Raw genomic sequence first — 21,035 nt, forward strand, 5'->3', positions numbered from 1 at the left:
CACAAACGAGTAAGCCAAGTGTAAATGTGAATGATTTGAGTCAATGAGTCCGGACACCTAAAAAACAAAATAATAATAATGATTATTATTATTATTATTATTATTATTATTATTATTATTATTTTGAGAATCCTACTACTGAGAAGGCGCAGTAGTGCGATACGGACACCAGAGGGCGCAAGAGCACAAGCTGTTCAGTTACCGCGAGAGTTGCCCCGCGGCCCCGCAACCTCGCCCTATCTGTTTTGGAACCTGGGGCGCGAAGAACTTTTCCTTTGTGTTCCAGGCCTGGCCGGCGGGCGCGAGAATCGCTTCCGGGTCACGCTGCCGGAAGCAGGAAGTTGTTGGCCCATCCTCCTCGCCCGGCGGCTGGTGTCCCCGAGGCGGGAGGAGCCCGAGAGGGCGCGGGCCCGCATGTGAGTGACTGGGACCCGAGGCCGGGAGGGGGGGAGGCCGGCCGTCCTCCGCGGCCGCCGCTGCCTCGCGCCGCCCTCCTCGCCGCGGCCGCCACCTTCCCCCTCCACTCCTGTCCTTCTGCGAGCCTCCGCGTTCTGATGACTGACAACACCCCCCGGCCGCTCCCCCGGGGTAGACTCCCTCCTGACATCTTTCGGAGGCTCGGCGGAGAGGGGATCGGGGTCCGCCTCTGCTCGAACTTGGGGTTCGCAGACGTGGCGGTCGCGTCCGAAAGCCCTGACCCCGCTCGCCAACCTGTCACGGATGCTTTAGCCTCCCGAGAGTCCATCCCCGACCGACCCCTTTCTTAGGCGTCTTAACCCAACTGTTTATTTATTTATTTTTTAACGTGGACTTAATGTGATAAACTTGGCGTCTCAGATCTCAGAGTAACGTGGCTTGACGTACTGACCCGAGTTTTTCAAAAAAAAAAAAAAATGTTCGCAATCGCCAACTAGAAAAATCACCTGCCTGGTGTTTCATCGCATTTTAAGACTTAAACCTTGCAGCCCACGTGTCGTGAGTATGCTGTGTCAGAAACATACAGGGACACATTTGCCTTTTCACAATGCCAGGCTTAATGGAAGGATCAGATTCACAAACTGTTGGTTCTGTTGGCTGCAGTTTTGTCAAGAATTCGAGATTTCCCTCGATAGCTGGGCATCACCGAAAATAGAATATACTGTTCCAATCTTCGTTGGTGATAGTAACTCACACCCGAGACTACACATCCCACAGTAATTCTATGTCTATGTAGGCTATTGGATAGCTGTACAAGGGGGTAAAGAGGCCACAGGAGTTCAGAGAGGCCTTACATGAAACAGAAGACAGTGTTACAGATGTAAAGAGAAAGACAAGTATTCAAAATAAGGTATGAAGTCTTTGGAGCTGAGGGAGCCCCTGAGCTAGACCTCACCGTTGAGGTGAGCTTCAGGAATTAAGTGAAGGACGGACCAGAAGGGTCAAATGGGTGGCCACTTCAACAGTGGCGGGGAGGGGAGGGTCTTGCCGGGCTTGAGCTCCAGAGATTGGTAGGAGTTCTCTGCTGTCAGCCCTTAATGAACACACTCATGGTCACATGGTCAGTGGGGGCTGTTGCTTTAGAAGTCTTCAGTGGGGTCTAAGTGATGGTGTTCGATCTTTGCCACATTCTAGAGTATATGATAAGTTGTTTTTATCTAGTGTATTTGATAATGGTTCTCCTGGTATGAATTCAGTACCCTTATGTGTTCATAGAGTCCTCATTTATTTTGATAAGTTATGGTCGGTTGGTTTTGTTTTATTTTGTTTTTCCTCCCTGGCTATCCTGGAACTCAATGTGTAAACCAGGCTGGTCTCAGGCCTGCCTCTGCCTCCCAAGTGCTGGGATTAAAGGCATGTGTCACCACATCTGGTGGCTTTGATGGGCCGATAGGTGGAAAACTCTGTTTATTAAGTTGTAGGAGTAAGTGGTTGTCAGTCCGTGCCATGTGAGAGGTGTAACAGGTGGTGGTGCCCTGTGCACAGTGAGGTGTGGTGTGGTCTTCCTGCTTCTGTGTTTCCACTTAAAATAGAGCCACATGCTGCTTTTCTAAAATGGAGTCACCTAGGGCAAGGTACAGCCTGAAAACTGCCGTTTCACACAGTATGTAGTAACACATAACAAGGCTCACCCAGCTTACAACCCCACACAGTTTTACGATTTGAAAGCCCCGCATAGCCTTGGTATCGAGTGTTCTTTAGTCATCGAGCACCTGGTGGGAGAGACTACTCCGACATACTTGAGATTCTCATCCTCCTCACTGCTTACTTGGTAGTTCTCAGTGTGGAACTTTTTACGGATTGATCTCTCTCTCTCTCTCTCTCTCTCTCTCACACACACACACACACTTGGTTAACTCAGAGTTGACTTATTTCAGTTTTCTCTCTTAAGAACGTTCAGGGGATGGAGATGTGGCTCAGTGGTAGAGCGCTGGACTGGTATGCACAAGGGACTGTTCAGACCCCAGTACTGAAAGGAAACAACGCAGATGAAAACTTAAGTCAGCCATGCCGATGACTGCCTTTAATCCCAGCACTTGGGGAATAGACTACATGAAACAATATCTTAAAACCAAGCCACCCCCTGAGACCGCCAAGAGCCCCAAGTATACATATACATGTATAGAATACATACACACAGATGGGCATGTTTGTGTGGGAAAGTTCACCTTTGCTGCCTTGCAGTTTGGGCTGAATGTTCACACACCCAACTTTTATACCAGAAAGAGCCAAACTCAGGTCCTCTGAAATAGCAGTAGTGACCGCCCTCAGTCACTGAGCCATCTCTGCAACCTGCATGTCTCCATTCTTTTATCTGCGTTGAAACCTCCTTCTCTGCCTTGAATCATTTTTCTGTGACCCAGTTTGAGTGTCTGTTCTCCCTGTCTACACTCTGACACACAGAGCAGGGGAAGGGTGCTAGCTTCCAGGCTTGCTCTTCACTAAAGTGTCACCAGGCTGATGTATATCAGAAAAGAAGGGCACTGAGTAAACAGAGAGACACAGTTTGGAAACAGTGTCAGCAGGTCCTTTCTGTGGATTTGTTCCTTCATCGGGTTCTTGGATTTTTTGTGCTGTTATTGTCTCTCTATTTTAAAAAACTTATAAAAAGTTATTATGTGCATTGGAGCTGGAGTTACAGACAGTTGTGAGTCACCTTGTGGTTGCTGGGAATTGAACCGGGATCCTCTGGAAGACCAGGCAGAGCTCGCCTATTGACGGAGCACTGGAAGATGGGCTTTTTAGGACGATGGCTGTGAAGTAGCATGGTAATGGGGAAGGTGAGGCTGGGTTAGTGGAAAAACAAGACAGACCAAGGAGATGGCGACCAGACCAGACAGGCTGTGGTAGGTAGCTTAGACTTCTTCTTGTAGCAGTTATCAGTAAGTATTTGATTTACTTGGATATTAGGACACATTTTACACGTACCGTTGTATAATCCTCAGTGGGAGTAGCTATACTTACCCCCTCCACAGGGTCTCACGTAGTCCAGGCTAACCTCAAACTCGCTATGTAGCTGAACTCCTCCTAATCCTCCTGACTCTGATTCCTGAGTGCTGAAATTGCAGGTGTGTTCCCACGTCTGGTTTATTATCCCTTTTCTATAAGTGAAAAATTCTAAGATTTAAGGAGTGTATCAATAAATAGAAGAAACTAGATGAGTCTAAATTTTTCTAGCTCCAGCTCCTGTATCCTTAGCAACCACGATAAACTGTGCCCCAGACAGAAGGAGGGCATCTTGAAAGGTGTGTAAACCTGACCTGCTGTTTAGAAAACCCACCTGTGAATAAGAAAAGATTAGGCTGAAAACAATGGCTGGAAATACTGAGATGAACGTTATCTCTGTGATAGTCCACAGTAGAAAAATTTTAAATTATTTATTCCTTTTTTTTTTTCTTTTATAATAATCTCTATCTTATGGTCCTGACTAGTCTGGAGTTCACTGTGTAGACAAAGCTGGCCTCAGACTTGCAGAGATCTTCATGCCTCTGCTGCTGAGTGTTGGGGTTCCAGACATCACACCTGTATCAAAAGCATTCAGGGGCGACTTCATGGGCAGGAGTGAGGCAGAAAGGAAAGTTTTCATTTCAGTTCAGAGCGCTAGTGTCTTCACTAAAGAAGACAGACAGACGGAGAGGGAGAGAGGGCCTGAGGGATGGCTTAGCAGGTGAAAGAATTCACCGTCAAGTCTGATGACCTAAGTTTGATTCCTGGGACCAACATCTGTGTGCACACAGAAGAAAGTAAACGTTTGAAGAGGATGTGAGGGAGGCTGAGCTGACAGGAAGACACACACTCAGTTACACACACGTTCCACAGCCAGGAACCAGGTCAGCCCGGTGGGTAAATAAGAGGCCGGTCCTTGAGCTCTGTGAAGAATTGTGGGCTGAGGAAGATTTGGGGATCACTCACAGCTATGGAGGGAGCGAGAAGGTCAAGGACATCTGGTGCAGGTTGATCTCTGGCGTGAGAGTGAGACTGGTAGGCCAGGCTGAGGTCTGAGGGAGAGAGTGGTGCTGACGGCGGGTACTGCGCAGAGGTCAGAGAGAGCGGTCACTGGGAGATGCCCTTTGGACTTGGCACCAGGAAAGCCCTTGGTGACTAGTGAGAGCTGAACGGGCCAAGTGAGAGCACCAGCGTATGATTCAGCAGGTTAGTGAGGGGGCTGGAGGCCCGGGGAAGACAGGCCACCCACTCCTGGCTATAGCTCTGAAGGGAGGGGACAGAGAGCCAGCATTACGGCTCCAGAGGGAGCATATGGTTTAAAGGTAGAAACAGGACAAGGCAAGGCTCAGAGGAGAGAGGGGTAAGTTTAAAGATGTGCAGGCATCTGCAAGGTGAGAAAGCAAACCAAGTCAAGCTAGAACGTTCTGTGTTGAGTACGTCAGAGCCAGCGGGCAAGGCTTTCGCAGATCTCCGAACTGTGCAAAGGTGTGTGCGTGTGTAGAGAGACATTTGACTACATGTTGAGTGTTAGGTAACAGCAGAGGTTAGTAATTTTGTGCAAGTGGTGATGAAGCATGTCCATTGTTACGCGGGAAGTTCTTACAGGATGCTGAAGTATTTTAGAGGTGATTTAATATGAGTCTGATAGAAATGGAGCCAACTGTGGTAGAACACACCTGTGATCCCAGCACGCAGGGGCGACGCAGGTGGACCTCTGTACATTCGAGGCCAGCCTGCTCTACAGAGCTAGTTCCAGGACAGCCAGGGCTACACAGAGAAACCCTGTCTCAAAAAACAACAACAACAACAACAACAACAAAAAAAAAAAACTAGAAAGAGAGGGGGCGGGGAATACCGGGGGGAGCAGATGTGGGCCAGTGTTGACAACAAGTCTAAGTGAATGTTGTATAAACGGTCACTGTTCCTTCTGTTTTCCAGAAGTTTGAAATCTTTCAAAATAAAAGGTTTGGAGGAAGATAGAGAATAGAGGTGTGTCTGTGGGTGGCGCTGCTGTGTGGTAGAGCTCTGTAGTTTATGGTTTATGTTTTATAACTAAAACCTTATTACATTTATTGTGTGTGTGTGGGGGGGGGACACCGAACACCTGCTGTGGAGCGTATGTGGAGTCAGAGGACAGCCAGCAGGAGTTGACCCTCTTTCCACCTGTGGGTCCTCGGGATCAAACTCAGGTTACCTGGGTTGGCAGCAGCACCTGTACCCACTGAGCCATCTTAGCAGCCTCCTAAGACTTTGTGATCTTTGACATTTTCTTGGGTTTCTCAGCCCCTACAATTGCCGCATCATGGTGTGGTTTTGTGCTTAACTAGTTCATGTGAGTCGTGTAAGTGGTGCCATGTCGTTTTTGTTTTCTTTTTTTTTTTCTTTCTTCGAGACAGGGTTTCTCTGTGTAGCCCTGGCTGTCCTGGAACTCACTCTGTAGACCAGGCTGGCCTCGAACCCAGAAATCTGCCTGCCTCTGCCTCCCAAGTGCTGGGATTAAACGCGTGCACCACCACTGCCCGGCTCATTTTTTGTTTTCTGTGTGATGTTTTCACTAAGCCTTTTCTTTTCAAAGGCTAAGTGATTTTCCACTGTATTTACATCGACTTTTTCCTCACCAGTATTTTTAACTCTGCTAATCTGTGAGTGGACTCCTGTCTCGGCTTTGGTGAGCTTTCGGCGCAGGGATCTCCTTAGAAGCCATGTCTTGCTTCCTTTGACATGCACACACAGGATTGCTTCTGTTGTTCATTCCCAGCATTTTCTGCTTTTGTGCTTACCAGTAGTGAAAATTTAGGGGCTGGAGAGCTGGCTCAGCGGTTAAGAGCACTGACTGCTCCTCCAGAGGTCCTGAGTTCAATTCCCAGCAACCACATGGTGGCTCACAACCATCTGTAATGGAATCTGGTGCCCTCTTCTGGTGTGTCTGAAAAGAGCAATGGTGTACTCATATACATAAAATAAATAAATCCTTTTTAAAAAAAATAGTGAAAATTTAGTGTTGTAAATTTTAAGTACTTACAGTTCTAAATTATTACTGTTTTGAATCCACAAATCATTTTATTATTTTACCAGTTATTTTCCCTGAAGTATGTTTGGTTTTCCTTGGTAGTTTGTGTTTGTTTGTATTTGTTTTTTGATTTTTTAAAAAAGATTTTATTTATTTATTTGTCACATGTATGTATGTGAGTACACTGTCACTGTCTTCAGACACACCAGAAGAGGGCATCAGATCCCATTACAGATGGTTGTGAGCCACCATGTGGGTGCTGGGAATTGAACTCAGGACCTCTGGAAGAGTAGCCAGTGCTCTTAACCGCTGAGCCATCCATCTCTCCAGCCTGGTTTTGTTTTTTTGAGACAGGGTCTCTCTATGTAGTTCTGGCTTCCTGGAACTCAGTATGTAGACTTGGTTGGCCTCAAATCCACAGACCTTACTGTCTTTGCCTCCCAGGTGCAAGGCTTAAAGTCATGCACCACTATGCCTGCCTCTTGGAAGTTTTTAATTGCAATCTAGTGGATGTATTGTTCTCTTAGGTAGACTATGTCTTGAGTCGTGAGAACCTTGGGATGACACTGAATGGAATGTATTTATTTATGGAGTGTGCACACCATCCCCCACCGGGGAACTACTCAGAGGAAAGAACTCTCTGGATAGTGCTCTTATGTTAGCAACTGGGATTTGTGCGTTAGCTGAATGGGTCAGTATGTGTCTTAAAGTCGCTGGGCCACCACAGCTGTTCATGTCAGTGTTCAGGACAGTCATGTCACTGGGGGGCTGGTGCAAAAGTGACAATTACATTTATTCTCTTGCCCTCTTTTCTGCTTTCAACCAACTTGTTTGGCTTTTACATAAAATTTATTTTATATAGAGGTGTGTGTGTGTGTGTGTGTGTGTGTACACCATATGTATGTCATGCCCACAGAAGTCAGAACAGGGTATTAGATTCCCTGGAATTGGAGTTACAGGTGGTTGTGAGCCATGATGTGGGTGCTGGGAACCAAACCCAGATCCTTGGCAAGAGCCCCAAGCGTTCTTAATTGCTGACCTATCTTTCTTTCCAGTTTGTCCATTTTTTTTTTTTTTTCGAATCAGGATGTTACATAGCCCAAGATAGCCCTGAACTCAATATATAGCTGAGAATGGCCTGGACCTCCTGGTGTTCTTGCCTCCTGGGTCTGGAGTTCTGGGATAGTCCCACTGTGCCCAGCTCTTCCACAAGCTTTTCCTAACAAGGTCTGTCTCAGCAGTTCTGTGAGCCATGCTCCTATGCTGTTTCCATGGGGACTGCAGCCCAAGTGGAGTTGTGGGGACGGCTCAGCAGAGCTGCCCTGCTTCTGTCCCTGAAGTCCCCTCCACTGCAGACCAGCATCCTGGCTCATCCTGCAGGCCCCTGTAAACCAGGCCAGCTCTCTCTTCTCTGAGCAAGACCATTCATTCTTCTGTGGTGGACTGTTTGGGCCCTATGTGGTGTTGCCTCTTTACCCACGAGATGCTAATAGGACTCCTGATTTTGACAATAAAAACAAAGAAACAACCCCTACCCCAAACTTTCAGACGTCACCAATTGTGGTAATGACGTCACCAAAGTGGTCATAATGACCCTCGGTTGAGAGCTGCTGTCCTGAAGCAGCCGCTCTTAAAGGGATGTGCCTTTGTTATGTCCATTCACTTTGCAGGGCTGGGGCTTGACCCCTGACCCTAGTGTGCCTTTGATCTGCAGGGAAGAGGAGTGCAAGCATCAGCATTTTGTCAAGCCCCACTCCCAGTCCTGTAGGAACCCAGTACACTATTCTCCCCATCCATGGCTCTAGTACCTGCAGGCAGAAAGTGCTCATTGGACAGTTGCAGAAATGAGCCGTGCCTACGCTCTGACTTGTGTGCCCTTCTGAGCAGCATGCCAAACTCACACTGATCTGTGCTGGGCAGTCATCCCTTGTCCAGTATTCCCGTGTGCGTGTCTGCCACCTTGTTAGTAACTTCCCAGTGTCTTGTCCCCAGGGTAACCCTTCCTAGAGCTGTTAAGTAAGACACCTATATCCCTCGCCTCATGCTATTTGTGTATACGTTTAGCCCCTCACAGAAGCCTAAGAAGGGTAAGTACAGGCCACCTGAGGGTGAGACTAGACTCATCTGACTTATTAGAGTGTATTGTTCCTGTTCTAGCTCATCATCTGTAAATTAAACTTACTCATAAGTGTGTACGAGGGAACCTGGCGTCTCTAACAGCTCAGTGCAATGTGGTTTCAGGCTTACACTGAGGGTCTTGAAACATCTGCCCATTGCCAATGGAGGACAACTGTCCGTGAAGGGTGGGACAGAGGCGGTGGTTCCTAGCTCCCCTGGTGACCCTACCTCTGCCCTTGCAGGGTTAACCCACTGTTAAGGAATCAAGCTCGGTCTCCTGAACTTCTCTCCGAGGCAAAGCTCCCTTCTGCCGGGCTGGACCCTCTTTCAGAGGTAAATGGATTGTCTGTCGTCAGCCTCAGCTGCGTCACCCATCCTTCACATGCTCGCTGCCTGCCTCGACTTCCTGTTTCATGTTGTGAAATGGGCAAGATTTGTCCTTGTCACTGTTATCTAATTCCCATTGCATCCAACTGCTAAGATCCTCTCTGTATGATCGTTATTAAAGTCTCCAGTTTGAACAGGAAAGTGCTGTCTCTGGACAAAAGGGTCATGCAGTATTATCATCGTGTTTTCCATTTCGTGTGCTGGGGATGGAGCCCAGGGCCTTGTTCTTGCCCCCACTGCTCCGAGCCCCCAGGCCCTCCCCGGGGGTTTTCCACGCAGCCACTGAACTGCCGTGCCCGTGGCTGTCTGCCCTAACAGCTCTCGCTTCTTTTGTCCCGAGGATGCTCCGTGAGCGAAGCAGTGGGGCTTATGCTCACAGGGCATCGCAGAGATCACCTGACCTACTGTTCTTTGGAGGGAGGGAGTAGGGGTATATGTGTTCCAGGCTTATCTTGAACCTGCTTTGTAGCCAGAATGACCTTGAATTTGTGATCCTCCTGCCTGCACCAAGTACTGTTTCTTACGGTGCTAGAGATGGAACCCGGGGCTCTGTGCACGCTGAGCAGTCATTCTGCCAACTGAGCTCCATCCTTAGCTCCCAGCCCCTCCCAGCTGTGCTGGGGTCACAAGATTTTTGCCACCAGTACCTGGCTTGGAAACACTACATCTGATTTGTTTGGTTTACCCTTTGAGTGGCTCTGAATGGTTTCTAGTCCCTTCTGATTGCTCATCAAGAGCGGCTTCCTGGACAGAGTGAGGTCCACATGCAGCTGACTGGCTCAGATGCATCTTAAGACATTGACCTGGGTGACTTGAAATGATTGTCCTATTCTGCACATGCTAACAAGTAGTTTACAGCTGAGAACACATGCAGTAAGAGAATCTCTATTGGAGGGCCGGGCATGATGGTGCATGCCTTTAAAATACCTTTATTTTAAAAGATTTCACTGTTAGTGTATATGAGTGTTTTGCCTGTGTGGGTGTCTGTGCATTATATGCATGCAGTGTTCTCAGAGGTCAGTGACGGCATCAGGTCCCCTGGATCTTGAGTTACTGGTAGTGTGAGCCACCATAGGGTGCTCTAAATCAAACCCAGGTCTTATCCAGGGGAAGCCAGTGCTTTTCCCCACCAAGCCGTCACTCCAGCCCTCGTACACGCCTGTGATCCCACACAGAGGCAGGAGGCTCTCCATGAGCTTCAGGCCTGCACAAGCCAACCTAGCTGTTCCATGAGTGGAGGATGAACTCCTGGTCCTACTGCTTCCACCGTGTGGATGTGTGTCACCACGTCCAACCTCGGGCCTCGGATGCTAGGTAAGCAGTCTGCCGATTGTGCTACATATCCAGGCCTGTAGATTTCTAAAAGAATCCTTTCGTGATTTGTTGTGTCAATCCTCAGCCAGCCGTTATCATTCTCCTTGTCACCAAGTATATGCAGATCTTTATTATATGCCACAGACAGTGACCTCTGGTAAGGATATGTGTATATCACATGTAGCCTGCCCTCATAGAATTCAGACACCAGTGACTGGGCAATGGGAGACAGAACATAGTATAGGATAATAAACGCCACAGCAGGGGTAAGTTCAAATCTATAAATATATGTTAGCCTGTATTAAGATATAATTTGCCGGGCAGTGGTGGCGCATGCCTTTAATCCCAGCACTTGGGAGGCAGAGGGAGGCGGATTTCTGAGTTCAAGGCCAGCCTGGTCTACAGAGTGAGTTCCAGGACAGCCAGGGCTACACAGAGAAACCTTGTCTCGGAAAAAAAAAAGAAAAAAAAGAAAAGAAAAAGATAATTTGCTGGTGGGTGATAGTAGCACACACCTTTAAACCTAGCACTCCAGAAGCAGAGGCAGGGGGATCTCTGAGTCTGAGGCCAGCCTGGTCTACTGAGTGAGTTCAAAGCCAGCCTGGTCTACAGAGTGAGTTCCAGGACAGCCAGGGCTACACAGAGAAACCATGTCTCTAAAAACTAAAAAAAGGGAATATATATATATAAAAAATTTATTTCTTCAAAGTTCACCCACTTGAGAAGCACAGTTTATGCTCACAACCTGTCACTGACTTAGGATGAGGACATCTAGTCACTCTAGAGAGTCCCTGCCTATTGCCACCTGTCTGTTCTCTCCATCCTCCCCAGGCAGCATTACGTTAGTCGGCTTTGTGTCTGCAGACCCCTGCTCTGGGTGCTGTCTGTGTTAGGACTCCATACTCTCGTTGTCGGTAGTATCCATAAGTGCACCTGTCTCCACATTCTGTCCCTGCATCCGTTACTTCAGACCTGTGGGTTGTTTCAATGCTACTGCTAATGTTTGTGCTCAAGTATGTGTGTAGACATATGTTTTGAGTTCTTTTGGGTACATACCTGTGAGTAGAGTTGTTGTATGATATGTGTAAACTCAATAGTTTTTTAGGTTTATTTATTTTATGAATATGAGTACACTGTGGCTCTCTTCAGACCCACTAGAAGAGGGCATCAGATCCCATTACAGATGATTGTGAGCCACCATGTGGTTGCTGGGAATTGAACTCAGGACCTCTGGAAGAGCAGTCAGTGCTGTTAACCACTCAGCCATCTCTCCAGCCCCTCAATGTTTAATTTTTTAAAACTGACAACTGTTTTACATTCCCCACTACTAGTAGTGTACTGATCTTTTTATTTTAAGTTCTTATTTCACATACTTCATTCCCTAAATGATTCTAACTTTAAAACTCACTGGAGTGGTTTCTTAATCTTTCTTAGCATTCTATGTACTAGGATTAAAAGTACTCCAAAGGCAGCCTGGCATGGTGGTGCAAGTCTTTATTCCCGGCCCTCAAGAGACAGATACAGGTGAATCTAAATTTGAAGCCAGCCTGGTCTAAAAAGTGAGTTTTAGGACAGTCAGGGCTACATAGAGAAACTCTGTCTCACAAAACAACAACAGCAACAAAAGCTCTCAGGAGGCTGAGGCAGGAGGATCAGTGGTAGAGTGCTTGCCTAGCATTACAGAAAACACACACACGCACACACACACTGTATCTCTTCAATCTGATAGCCATGTAAGAGAATGAGGTTGGATCCTTCTTTATATCACACAAAAATAAACTTAAAGGGATCTAGAAAACTAATTTATAAGCTAAAATTATAAAGCTCTTAGAAGAAAACATAAAGAAAGGTCTTTGTGTGGCTGGAGCTGGGCTCAGTGGTTAAGAGCACTGGCTTTTTCTGTTCCAAAGATCCTGGGTCCCATTGCCAGCACCTACACAGTGGCTCAACAACCATCTGTAACTCCAGTCCTAGGGGATCTGATGCCATCCTCTGGCCTCTGAGGGCACCAGGCACACGGACATACTTTGCAGGCAAAACACCTATATACGTAAAATAACTTTCAAAGGTTTAAAAACTGATGCTGAAGGAGGACTGGCGTCCTAAGTGTCAGGCTAGAAGCACAAGAAGAACGGGAGACACTGCTCGTGCAGAGTTTAGAGCTGTGTTGCAAATGCTGCCAAGAGAATGAAGTGGGGTAGGAGGGAAGGAGGGACGGAGGGAGGGAGGACTCTTACAGAGGACACAAGTTCAGTTCCCAGCACCCAGGTTATGCAGCCTAAACTCATGGTATCTGCACCTGCACATGTGTGCACCTACCTGCACTCACACATATATGTAACCTTAAAAAAAAAAAAAAAAAGAAAAAATACGAAAAGGAAGTCACAGAGGGCCTGCTCTGGTGGTGCACACCCAAGGGTTAGGAATTCAAGGACAGCCTTTGCTAGACATCAAGTTTGAGGCCAGCCTGGGTTACACAACACCTTTTTCTTTAAAAATAAATAAATAATTAAAAAAAAAAAAAGAGGCCTGCTGTCCGGGACAGAGCACATTGAGAATTCCTACAGGCTAATAAGAAGCCAGTCCTTCCTGCAGAAGGGTGAGCTAAAGGCCCTGTAAGCACACGGGAAGATACTCAGCACCACCAGCCTTCAGAGACAGACAGATCAAACCCACAGTGAGCCAGCCCTTCTACAGCAGTGGCTGCCTTTAAGTCAGATGTGGTAAGGAATAGAGAGTTCCATGAACACCCCGCAGACCTGCCTGCTGTGTAGCTTGAGGATAGCAGCTCACAAGAGTGGGCAGGTTGAAGCAACCCTGTCAAAACTCCAGGTGATTCTGATGCTCAGGCTGTGCTCAGACCAGTGGACCAAGTGTTCAGGCAGAAAGAAGACCAAACAGAAGCTCATGGGAGGCAGGGGGGACGCTGCAGGGAGAGGAGCTGCACTCTTGTCACCCTGAGCCGTGACATGTCAAGCCACTGCTTCTTTGTGGAGCTGTTTGGCTGCTGATGTGGCCTACAGGTGAAGCATATCCTTACTGAAGACTCGGCGTGCACCATGTCAGTGCTTTTCAAGGTTAGAGACGGAAGTAGGCAAATAAAGGGGCCGTCTGCACTTTTGGAGGTGAGGAGGTCTTAAGCACTGGTCCCCGTGTGTGTGTGTGTGTGTGTGTGTGTGTGTTTAATACACACACATTTAAAGGCATTTAATTTTAAAAAAAATTGGGCTGGAGAGATGGCTCAGCTGTTAAGAGCACTGACTGCTCTTCCAGAGGTCCTGAGTTCAATTCCCAGCAACCACATGGTGGCTCACAACCATCTGTAATGGGATCTGATGCCCTCTTCTGGTGTTCTGAAGACAGCTACAGTGTACTCATATAAATAAATAGATCTTTTTAAAAAATAAATTAAAAAAAATTTTTTTTTTAGTCTGGGTTGCTCTATGTTGCCCAGCCTGGCCTTGAACTCACACAGATCCACCTGCAGTTGCCTCCTGAGTGCTGGGATTGAATGCATGCATACCACACACAGCCTAGCTAAATGACATTTTATGACTCATGCATAAACTGGACACACAGTTCATATAACTATAATATAAACTATAACACCCCGAGCAACACAGCAAAATACGGACTCAAAACAGGAAAATAATCGTTTAAAAAGTGCTGCATATGCGATAGTTTGACATTGTTTTTAGATATTGTATTTGGTCGAAGTATTTGGTGTGGTTTGGGAGGAAAAATTAAAAATGCGTTCTCTCAGAGGGTCAAGAAACACTGTTAAAAGAGGTAGCCTTGGGCAGGAAGAACTTTAAAGGGAATGTCCTTTCCCTTTTGTTCCTTCTCAGGGATTTCATTTTGGAAGACATGGATCTTGCTGCTAATGAGATCAGCATCTATGACAAGCTTTCAGAGACTGTTGATTTGGTGAGACAGACAGGCCATCAGTGTGGAATGTCCGAGAAGGCAATCGAAAAATTTATCAGACAGCTACTGGAAAAGAATGAACCTCAAAGGGGACCACCCCAGTACCCTCTCCTTATAGCCATATATAAGGTAACGTGTCACTTGGAGAACCTGTCTCAGATGCCTCGGCATCCCTCCTAGTTACTGCAGACTACTCTCAGTGCTGAGCTGGGTTTTCTAGTATGAACTGGCCTTTGTTCTTGCTGTCCCGTGTTACTAGGAAATGTGACTGTGCTGTTGATTGGCAGTAGATGAAAGCTGTGTGTGTGTGTGTCTGTGTGTCTGTGTGTCTGTGTGTGGTGGATGGAGCCCCTGGCAGTGGGCTGGCAGCCTGGGGAGCCTTCCAGGCCTCGTACATGGCTCTTGAGCTTTAAATGCCTTTGGAGCTGCAGGCAAATGGCTGGTTTACGGTCGTGGATTAGCTCTAGGTCCACTGGAAGTAGCAAGGAGGCTTGCTTTTCTCCTCAGTGATACGGGGCTTTCTATGTCGGGGCAACTCTGAATGTCATCTTGTCTTTCCTTCTAGGTCCTCCTGACTCTGGGATTACTCTTGTTCACTGCCTACTTTGTAATTCAGCCTTTTAGCTCCTTAGCACCCGAGCCAGTGCTTTCTGGAGCTCACACCTGGCGCTCACTCATTCGTCACATTCGGCTGGTGTCCCTGCCCATTACCAAGAAGTATATGCCAGAGAATAAGGGCGCTCCTCTGCAAGGAAGAGAGGAAGACAAGCCCTTCCCAGGTAGAAGGCTGCACTTACCTAGGAGTATGGTGTTCGTTCTTTTTGTCTGATTTGTTTGTTGATAGGATCTCGTGTCGATGAGCCTGTCCTAGAACTTGGTTTGTGTCTCAGGCTGGCCTCAGACCCACCAACGCTGGGATTACAGGCACGAGCCATTATGCCCAGCCTGAGATCCAGGGATTTTGACAGTGTTTGATTGAGAAAGATTGCTTGGTCTGATACTTTCTTAGTATTGTCTGACTTAGTGTAACCTTTGCTGTGGCCATGGGAGGAACTGTACTGGCCATATTTTACAGACAAGGAAACTGACACTCAGAGAAGTTAGGCTTGCCAGAGGAGCATGTCTGGAGGGGCCACGTTCAAGTTATCTAATGTTAGGGCACCATGCTAGGGATGGGTGTCCACAAAAGAGCCTTCTCCCCTGGGTCCTCTGTCTGTGTTGGACAACTCCAACCAGGCCCTCACACCGCTGTTATCTGATTGGGCTGGTGTTTGTCACTCTCTCACCTTGCTCCTTCTCCTTACCACAGTAAGTCCAGAGTGCGGCAGTGTTGGCAGCCCGGAGTTGAGGAGACCCCTTAGCAGTGCTGCAGCAGCAGACACGCCCAGCCTCACAGGCTGCAAGGAAGCGGTTTAGAATAGTGAGGTATGGGATCGCTCCAGACCTACTGTCTGAGAAAGAATAGAGGGGTGATGCTCAGGGGAATGAGTCCGTCTCCTCTCCCCCTCTCTCCTCTGTCTCCTCTTCCATTCTGGAGATTAAACACGGTACTGTGTGAACAGTCTGTGCTAGAACCTTCTGCTGAGCTTATTCCCAAATCCCGTTAGGTTTTGAGAAAAATGTGCTTATTAGTGTTATGTGCATGTGTGTGTGTGTGTCCATGTGTGTGTCCATGTGTGTGTGTGCATGTGTGCGTGCATGTGTGTGGGAACATGTGAGCCACAGCACTCACTGGTGCAGGACAGAGAGTGTCTTCCAGGTCTTGGTTGTCTTCTGTTGACTGGGTTCTGGGGATTGAACTGGAGGTGTCAGACGCCTGGACAGTGCTTGTGCCCACTGATCTATTCTACCAGCCGTCCCAAACCCTGGTTTTTGTTTGGTTTTTGTTTTGCTTTGTTTTGTTTGTTGTTGTTGCTTTTGTTGTATGAATCTCACCTGGCCACATTCTTTTGTAACTTTGTTCTGAAATCTTTAGAATCCAGGATAACTTTTCTAGAAAATGTTTCCAGAAAAAAAACTTGACTAGTTTAAGCTAACTTTTATAAAATCGTAATCTTTTTTTTTTTTTTTTTTTTTTCGAGACAGGGTTTCTCTGTGTAGTTCTGACTGTCCTAGAACTCACTCTGTAGACCAGGCTGGCCTCGAACTCAGAAATCTGCCCGCCTCTGCCTCCCAAGTGCTGGGATTAAAGGCGTGTGCCAGCACTGCCCGGCTCATAATGTCATTCCTTAAAGCCTGACTTTATCAGTCATAAACTCTTCTCTTGGATTGGGTACCTTTAAAAGCTATTTTTGTACATCTGAGGAAGTTCTAAAGACACTTCCCAGGTTAGATGAAAACCAAAGGAAGAGAACATTGTATGATAAGAACTCAGCACCATGACTTATTGTCTGTGGGGATTTATTTTTAACCTAACCGGAAATACCATGTTTATTTATTGCCATACACTTGAATACCAACTTCCAGCACCACAGTTAATGTTAATTCCATTTGAAAATTTATACACAATTTACGCAACTTAGTATTTTCCCTCACAGATTTCTGACATATAAGAATTTGAATGTTGCTGAAAACATTCATTAAAGATACTGTGGCTGCCAGGCAAAGGTGGTACAGACATTTAATCCCAGCACTTGAGAAGCAGAAGCAGGTGGATTTCTTTGAGTTCAAGGACAGCCTGGTCTACAGACTGAGTTTCAGGACAGCCAGGGCTACACAGAAAAGCCCTGTCTTGAAAAAACAAAAACAAACAAACAAACAAAAAAAACCCATAAAGATACTTGTGGCTGTCTGTACAAGATGGAGCCAGCATCATTCGGTCCTCAATGAGGAGGGGTTCATGAGACCACACCCATCCTGAGGCGCTTTGTTGCTGAGCAGCGGGGATCATTTTGAGGTTGCCACTGGTGTTTATGCTTTAGGAATAACACCAATTACACTCACACAGACCATCTGACTTAAACACAGTGGACAGTGTCCAGTCAGGACACACCCCTACAGTGAGATGCCTGGCTGGCCCACATGTTGGGGGGGGGGGTGGCTGGATCTGTGCTTACAGTGGGGCGTCCTGCATTCTGCACCTTCAAAAGAAGGAGGACATGGATCCAGTGTCATTGAGGAGTTTGGCCCTTCATTGCTTCAGAACTAAGGAATTAATAAGGCTTAAAGTCCAGGCCACAGCCCAGCTATGAAATACTTGGATTTCAAAGAAATGAAAAATAAAATAAGATCCTTTTTCCTTGAGGTGCTGGAGATTGGGCTGCAGGCCTTGTTGGTGCCAGGAGCTTTCGCTTCCTGTGCGAGTGCTCTGGAACGGCACTGTGCTGTGCACCTCAGGTTCACGTCTCAGTCCTCACAGACTCTGAGGCGAGTGCTGTGCTGGAGGCTGACTAGCTTGTCCAATGCTGGAGAGAAATAAATGTCCGCCTGTGAGAACTCACAAGGACAGGGACGCTATCGGAATAGTTTGAGTACAGTGCTCCCTAAGTAAAATGGTTGGCAAAAGGTGCCGTATCCATTCTGGATTTGTGTGAAAATGATTCTGGGCATGCTGCCTTCGATGCAGGAGACCTTGAAGAGGCCACCTTCATTGTCAGGCTTCACTCCAGCCGCTGGAAGGGGCTCTGTAACAGGAACTTCCATGAGTAGGCTCATCAGGCAGTGAGCACACGGGTAAGAATGAGGGCCCTTTGTCATGGGCTCCTCAGGTTCTTCTGAGCACATCCTAGAGTAGGAAGTCAGGCCTGCAGGTCCTCATGAGGCTGCTCTTGCTGTCAGTTTCTTTGGTTTCTGTCAGTTGGCTCCTCATTTGATGTTCTTCCCCAGGTAAGGGTTCTGAAAAGTGGGAGGCGCCCCTCCTCTGTGTATGCACTGCACTGTTGTCTGCGAGCACCACAGACAGGCCCCTCAGTCCTGCTCTCCCACAGAGCTAGAGCTTTGTGCATTTACTTTCTTCACTGTCCTTTCTGCCCAGAAGGGGATTGATTTATATTAGCCTTGCTTTCAGCTAGGTTAATAATGTGTGTGAAAAGCCTTCCCTACTGAGAATTCTAGGCTGTGCCATGGCTATCTGCATGGAGCCAGCATGAGTCAGTTTCCTTTGTAAACAACTCCTAGGCATCAGGAGGTCCTCACAGTAGGTCAGCCCACCCACTCTTCTGCACAGTGCCCGATTCGTGAGAAAGAGTTGGAGGTCTGGGGTTCTGTACACAACACGCACTGCAAGGCCATGTTTGCTCTGAGACACTGACTCTTGACATTTCAAATAATGGAATGATCCAGACCCTGGGGAGAACTTGGGGAAAAAGGTTGTGAGCTTTATTGAGCATGTTTCTAGGACGAGAAAGCAAGTGGGGGAGGTGGTGATGAAGGTGTCCTGAGGTGGGCACATGTCACCTTGATTTTGAGGTCGGACACTTCAGAGTGCATGTGGGCTGAGGTCTGACTGTACTGAGAGTCAGTCGGCCCCAAGGTTTTCTCCTCTGCGTCGCACTTGGCTTTGTTTTCTAACATATCTAGTCGTTAGAGGGGGTGTCTGCAGTGAGGAAGCCCTGACTTAGGGAAAGGTGGACAGCTGCTGAGAGCCTTCCAGGGTGGCCTCTCCCTTTCTGCTACAAGCTGAAGTGGGTGGGAACCACAGGCATCGCAGAAACAGGAAGTAGTGTTTTATAGAGCTGGAGGAAGGTGCTGAGCCAGGGTGGCTGGGTGCCCTGGCTGCTGCTGCTGCTCCTAGCTGTTTTCCCAAATAGCATTTTGCTTACTAGTATGGCAACTCCTGCCATTTTTACAGACAAAACCTCTATAGAGATGGAGGGCCAACTGGAGCGGCCATACCTCTGTGGGATACTGTGGGAGGGTGAACCTCTACCTCCATGTCCCCCATCTCTACCAGAATCCATGGCCCCATTCCTCCTCAGTGATCCCAGGACTGTGCAGAAAGCAAAAGGAGTTCTCTCCTTGACAGTGGGCATTCTGTGTTACGTGCTCCTCACAATCCGTATCCCTCTTCTTTCCCCCATCTTGCTGGCCACCGGTCTGGCCATCTGCTCTGCTCCTGCAGGGACTTCTTAGGGCTGCCTTAGGAGAGACTAGCTGTGTCTCGCTGATAGTCCTGATCTCCAGAGACATCTTCACTAAGAAGATATTTAACATGCATAAAGTCAATAAAGAGACAAGATTTTGTTCTTAAGAAAGATGCTCTTGGGCTGGCACACTGGGTCACAGGGTAAAGTCGCTCGCCTTGTGAGCCTGTCAAATTGAGTCTGATCCCCAGAACCCACATAAAGGTGGAAGGAGAGACTGGACTCCACACAGCTGTGCTCTCGTCTCCGCACGCACTCTGTGGCAAGCACAGACGTATCACGCAAACACTCATAAACAGTAGTAAAAATCATTTAAGATATTTTTGTACATGACCTTAGCCAAAAGATCGAGAAGCAATTAAAGCAATTTTCATTTTGGTTTGGGTTTTGATTGATTGGTTATTTGACTGATCGGTTGACTTTTGAGACAGGGCTGTCAATGTATGTTCGGTGACCTCTTGAACTCAGATCTACTTGCCTCTGCCTCCCAAGTGCTGGGGTTAAAGGCAAGCACCACCATACCTAACTAAAACATTAAAAAATAAAAAATAAAACTACTCACTGGCGCTGGAGAGATGGCTAATTTAGTTGTGACGTGCTTGCCCTGTAAGCATGGGGACCTGCACTTCTTACCTGGGACCCGAGTGAAAACGGCGCATGGGCGTGATGGTGCACACTTGTGATCCCCGTGCTGGGGAAGCCAGGCTGGTCTGGGTGCTTGGATGGTGTTTCTGAGGGTGACATTACTGAGGCTGAGGTCAGGGTTGTCCTCTGTCCTCCACATGCATGTTCGTATATGTACACGTACATCTGAGCACACATGAACACTCGTGTACATGAAAAAGCCCTCCTTTTTAATGGTAAGCTTGAATCCAGGGCTTGAGCCATACATATACATATATATGTGTGAGTGTGTGTGTGTGTGTGTGAGAGTGTGTGTGTGTGTGTGAGTGTGTGTGTGTGTGTTTATTTTAAATAGGGTCTCACTCTATATCCCAGGGTGACCTTCATGATGCTCTTACCTTAGCCTCCCCCTCAGTGCTAGGATTACTGTACATGTACCACCACACTTGGCCGAAAAATCGCTTTTATTCCATAAATACATACATATATATGATCCTTAAAAACTATATGCATAATATTATTACCTAGACACACTGTTAATTTCTAATGCTGCCAAAACAAAGTTTTGCAGTCTGGATCACTCCAGACAACACAAATGATCCTCTGGAAATTGTGGGAGCCAGGGTTCTGAGATGAAATGTTTGCCTGCAATGGCCCTTGGCACGGTGGTCGGTAGCAGCTCTGACTGTCCTCGCCTGTGGCCCGCTTGTGTCTCCACTCACTGTCTGTCTCTGACCTCACAAGCTGTCTTTGCTCTGGAGGTTTGTGTGTCCTCTCCTGTTGTCAGGGCAGCATTCCGATTGGATTCAGGACCCCATGGTAACTGTATCTGCAAGGACACTGTTTCCAAATCCAGAAAGAGGGGGGTGGTGCTATTCAACCCATTGTATACTTTTGAAGGATTTTATGTTTTGTACCATCCTGTAATTTGTTTCGATACTACAATATGGAGTGCTCGTATACACACACATTTACATACATGTACTAGTGTTCACCTCTACTGTATACACACACATTTACATACATGTACTAGTGTTCATCTCTACTGTATACACACACACTTACATACATGTACTAGTGTTCATCTCTACTGTACACACACACACACTTACATACATGTACTAGTGGTCATCTCTACTGTACACACACAC

The 21,035-nt window shown here is 47.2% G+C and overlaps 1 protein-coding gene across 3 annotated transcripts in view; it reads left to right on the top strand.

Annotated features, from left to right (window-relative positions):
- The first annotated feature begins 206 nt into the window (after positions 1-206).
- The window catches only part of CUNH6orf89 (chromosome unknown C6orf89 homolog), a 32,780-nt gene continuing 11,951 nt past the window's right edge, over positions 207-21,035 (top strand). Inside the window, exons 1-4 of one of the 3 annotated variants that reach the window (XM_028767905.1) lie at positions 207-416; positions 8,794-8,884; positions 14,101-14,308; positions 14,745-14,958. In XM_028767905.1, coding sequence (XP_028623738.1) covers positions 14,120-14,308; positions 14,745-14,958 — 403 coding nt within the window. In that variant the 5' untranslated portion in view covers positions 207-416; positions 8,794-8,884; positions 14,101-14,119. Of the gene's footprint in view, positions 417-4,543; positions 4,630-8,793; positions 8,885-14,100; positions 14,309-14,744; positions 14,959-21,035 lie in introns of those variants that run through there. The other 2 variants (XM_028767904.1, XM_028767903.1) reach the window with 2 other exon arrangements.

The sequence above is a fragment of the Grammomys surdaster genome, unplaced genomic scaffold (assembly GCF_004785775.1).
Source record: "Grammomys surdaster isolate TR1022 unplaced genomic scaffold, NIH_TR_1.0 183, whole genome shotgun sequence".
In the NCBI taxonomy this organism is placed as follows: Eukaryota; Metazoa; Chordata; class Mammalia; order Rodentia; family Muridae; genus Grammomys; species Grammomys surdaster.